Genomic DNA, 3,144 nt, shown 5'->3' on the forward strand with positions numbered 1-3,144 from the left:
ATTAGCTGACTCAAAAAATGAAAAATCGAGCAAAGAAATTGCATGCTATGTCTGACTCTAAATTTAGCAACTACATCTTGACCACGACAATAATGTGTGCCTCCACGAAGCTCCCGCTTTGCGCGGTGTCCGGCATCTTCAACGAACAAACAATAACCACAATTCATAGCATAAGAGCAAATTCGATCTACAAAATACCATGCTGACAAAAGGACCAAGCCCCCTTTGGAATACTTCCAATTCCAGGATTCTTGTCCTAATTAAACTCACAGGACCATTGATGCAAGACTTGAGATGTCATAGCATATGAGACAACATGCAAACCCTAGAATGTTAATTTTCTATTCTCTGGAACAGCAACTACTCATCCTTGTTTACAGAAGACCACAGAGCACAAATGGTAGGGGGCTAGCATTTAAAACCAACTGGTCAAAGATGCTACACGTCATAATTACGATGTTCTTAGCGCCTGGTGAAATAATCAAATTAGCTTCCATATCAAGATATGATTTCACAACCGAAGAACAATATAAACCATAAACAGCTGCCACAAATGTTGGCTATGCATACCTATGCAAATCAATCAGAATGCACACTGAAAGCACCAAAAATCTTCTGCCAGCTGGAAATAATTATCTGTGTAACAGATAGAGAGGTTCATATGACAATACACAGAACATGAATTAGCTCAGACATCCCTAATTCTCACGAGCATAATCTGATCTGTTTAGCAAAAAATAATTGGCAGATCATAGCTAGCTAAGGAAATCACATGGAACACAAGTACAGTGGTCCGTAATTGCTAGCCAAAAAAAAAGATAATTGCAACATGCTCATACTTGTGCATACCAATAATTGTACTACAATACTTAAGCTAATCATGCTAGTAGAACCCAGAGGTGCTCAAACCCTGTAAATAAATCTCAAACAGTGGCATGCATGCACATAGTGCAGCAACAGGGTAGTTAGCAAAATGGTCGCAAAGAGAAAATTCAGAACCTCTCTTGAAGCTCTTAATGTAACCTCCACTCTTGATCAGAACCAGGACAGCCAGTGACCAGAACTGAGCAGGGTTCACTGGCCAGTTGGATGGACCCTAGGCTCTCCAATTTGGGATGCACCTCTTCCATCGAAGTGAAACTAGTGGCCAACTGAATCACCACCTCCTCCAGCACAAATGCGGTCTCAAAGAAAAATTTGAGGAATGCCAGCTCACTTCGACCGCCTTGGAAGTCATAGAAATCAAGCCGTTTGATGCTCCAGTGGATGCATTCAATGGCACCAGACTCATACCAGAAGTTTAGGTTGAGCTTGCCAGTGGAATGATCAGTTTTCCCGGACTGAAAATGCAATCAAGTAAAATGCACATGCAGTTCATTAGCTATCGATAGCAATTAGAAATATGATGCTATTACATGATGGTGTAAACAAATGCCAAGAGAAGCTTTAGTGGATTCACCCTGATGTGGAGCGTCATAACATTTGGAAAACATCTGAGGACACTAGGGATCATCTTGAGATCATTGCGGACTCCGAAATGCACTTCCATACCCAGGAATGTTACAGTTGGTACCATGGTGCTTGGGCTCACCATTGTCCTAGCCTGCATTTGCAGGTCACAGTGCAACCAATTAAGGTAAGAAAGATCATATGTAGGATTGAGAAAAATGAAAGAGCAGTCACTTTGATGACGGTGTTGCCGAGCTCTAGGACATGATTTCTTGGATGCAAAAATCCCAAGAGCTGAAGCTTGGGGGCATGGCCAATCTTGATCTTGGAGCAGTTCCCACCAGGGATCCAAGCTTCCGAATGGATGAGCTGCTCAAGTCTCGGGGCGTGCACCACGAAGATTTCTTGAACGAAACACCCGAGGAGACGCACGCACTGGAGGCTTTGGCTAACAAGGCGGAGGTGAAACTTTAACAGATTGCCCTGGATACAGAGATTCTCCAGCACAGGGCTCCTGTCGAGGATGAAGTCCAAATCCCTGCCCTCCATGAGGACGGTGCAGAGCTCCAGCTCACGGAGGTTCGGGAAACAAGTGGCGGAAGGGAGGCCGACCGTGGAGGGGAACTTCCAGAGGGCGAGGTAGAGACGGGTGAGGGTGGCCATGCCTAAGAAGGTGGCGGGGAGAGCGAAGTCGAGCGGCCAGCGGCGGTTCACGAGGACGAGTTCCTGGATGCCCTTGTCGGCGAGGTGCTCGACACAGTGCTTGAGCAGGCCATGGAACTCCACCGTGCAGCTGTTGGTGAGGTGGACGCAGCGGATTGGCCCCGGGTGCGCGGCGACGACGGTGGACAGAACGGAGGTGTCCGGGACGAGGTCGGCGTCGACGAGGACGAGCGGGGCGGAGCGCCAGACCCCACGCCAGCGGCGGGAGAGGGCAACCGTGCGCGCAGCGTCCTTGACGGGGAGGCGGGATACGATGTCGGCGAGGAGCGCGTCGGGGAGACGGCTGACGCGGTCGACGGCGTCGTCCGGCGGGAGGGCGAAGAAGCGAGCGGCGGGGGAGACGGGCGGGTCGAGGAAGGCGTAGTTGGGCGTGCTGAACAGGCGGGCGAAGAGGAAGAGCACTTCCGCCTTGTCCGGGTGGTTGTTCAGCAAGTCCGCCACCAACGCCGTCACCGGCCCGAGCGGCCCTAGGGTGTCAATGGACGACGCTGCCGCCCGCCGGAAGAGGCCTTCTAAATCGCCCGGGACAAGGCCTTGGCGCCGAAACTCGGCCGCGATTTCGGAATCTGTAGGAACGGGCAACAGCCTGCTGTCCATCGCCGCCGCCGGAAGCACCGCCGCCGTGGGGAATGAGCGGCGCGTGTTGTCCGTGGAGTGGAGAAGAAGAGCGGTGGGAAGAAGGCCAAGGTGGGCCTAAATCTTCAAAATCGATCGCTCGTAGCCCACAGATATCTCTACAAAATATTAGTGTGCGGCCCAACAAATGCTGAGTGCTCCCAGCAAAAACAAAAGCGGAAACCATACAGGTTAGGATAAGATCCTTGACCATTTGTATTTTTTAATATAATTTTTCAGATATATTATTATATTATTAGACTCAACTTATTCAAAATATTTACCCTAATGGGTTTATAAGAAAGAAACATGTGTTAAATGTTTGGCATTATCAGTGTTGCACAATCATAGATCTTA

General features: G+C 49.1%; 1 protein-coding gene across 1 annotated transcript; it reads right to left on the reverse strand.

Moving 5' to 3' along the window:
* Positions 1-819: 819 nt before the first annotated feature.
* On the reverse strand, positions 820-2,769 carry LOC124648275 (F-box/FBD/LRR-repeat protein At5g22660-like). Its single transcript, XM_047188066.1, has 3 exons — positions 1,684-2,769; positions 1,460-1,603; positions 820-1,340 (listed from the first exon to the last, which is right to left on the reverse strand). Exons 1-3 carry the CDS (start codon positions 2,767-2,769, stop codon positions 1,014-1,016), a joined length of 1,557 nt encoding a protein of 518 aa, XP_047044022.1. The 3' UTR covers positions 820-1,013.
* Positions 2,770-3,144: the final 375 nt, after the last annotated feature.

Source organism: Lolium rigidum, chromosome 4 (assembly GCF_022539505.1).
Source record: "Lolium rigidum isolate FL_2022 chromosome 4, APGP_CSIRO_Lrig_0.1, whole genome shotgun sequence".
In the NCBI taxonomy this organism is placed as follows: domain Eukaryota; kingdom Viridiplantae; phylum Streptophyta; class Magnoliopsida; order Poales; family Poaceae; genus Lolium; species Lolium rigidum.

Coding starts and splice junctions, on each gene's coding strand:
- LOC124648275 (XM_047188066.1), bottom strand. CDS start 2,769: ATGGACAGCAGGCTGTTGCCCGTTCCTACAGATTCCGAAATCGCGGCC. Junction 1,604..1,683: donor TCGGCAACACCGTCATCAAA/GTGACTGCTCTT, acceptor CTGCAAATGCAG/GCTAGGACAATGGTGAGCCC. Junction 1,341..1,459: donor TTATGACGCTCCACATCAGG/GTGAATCCACTA, acceptor TTGCATTTTCAG/TCCGGGAAAACTGATCATTC.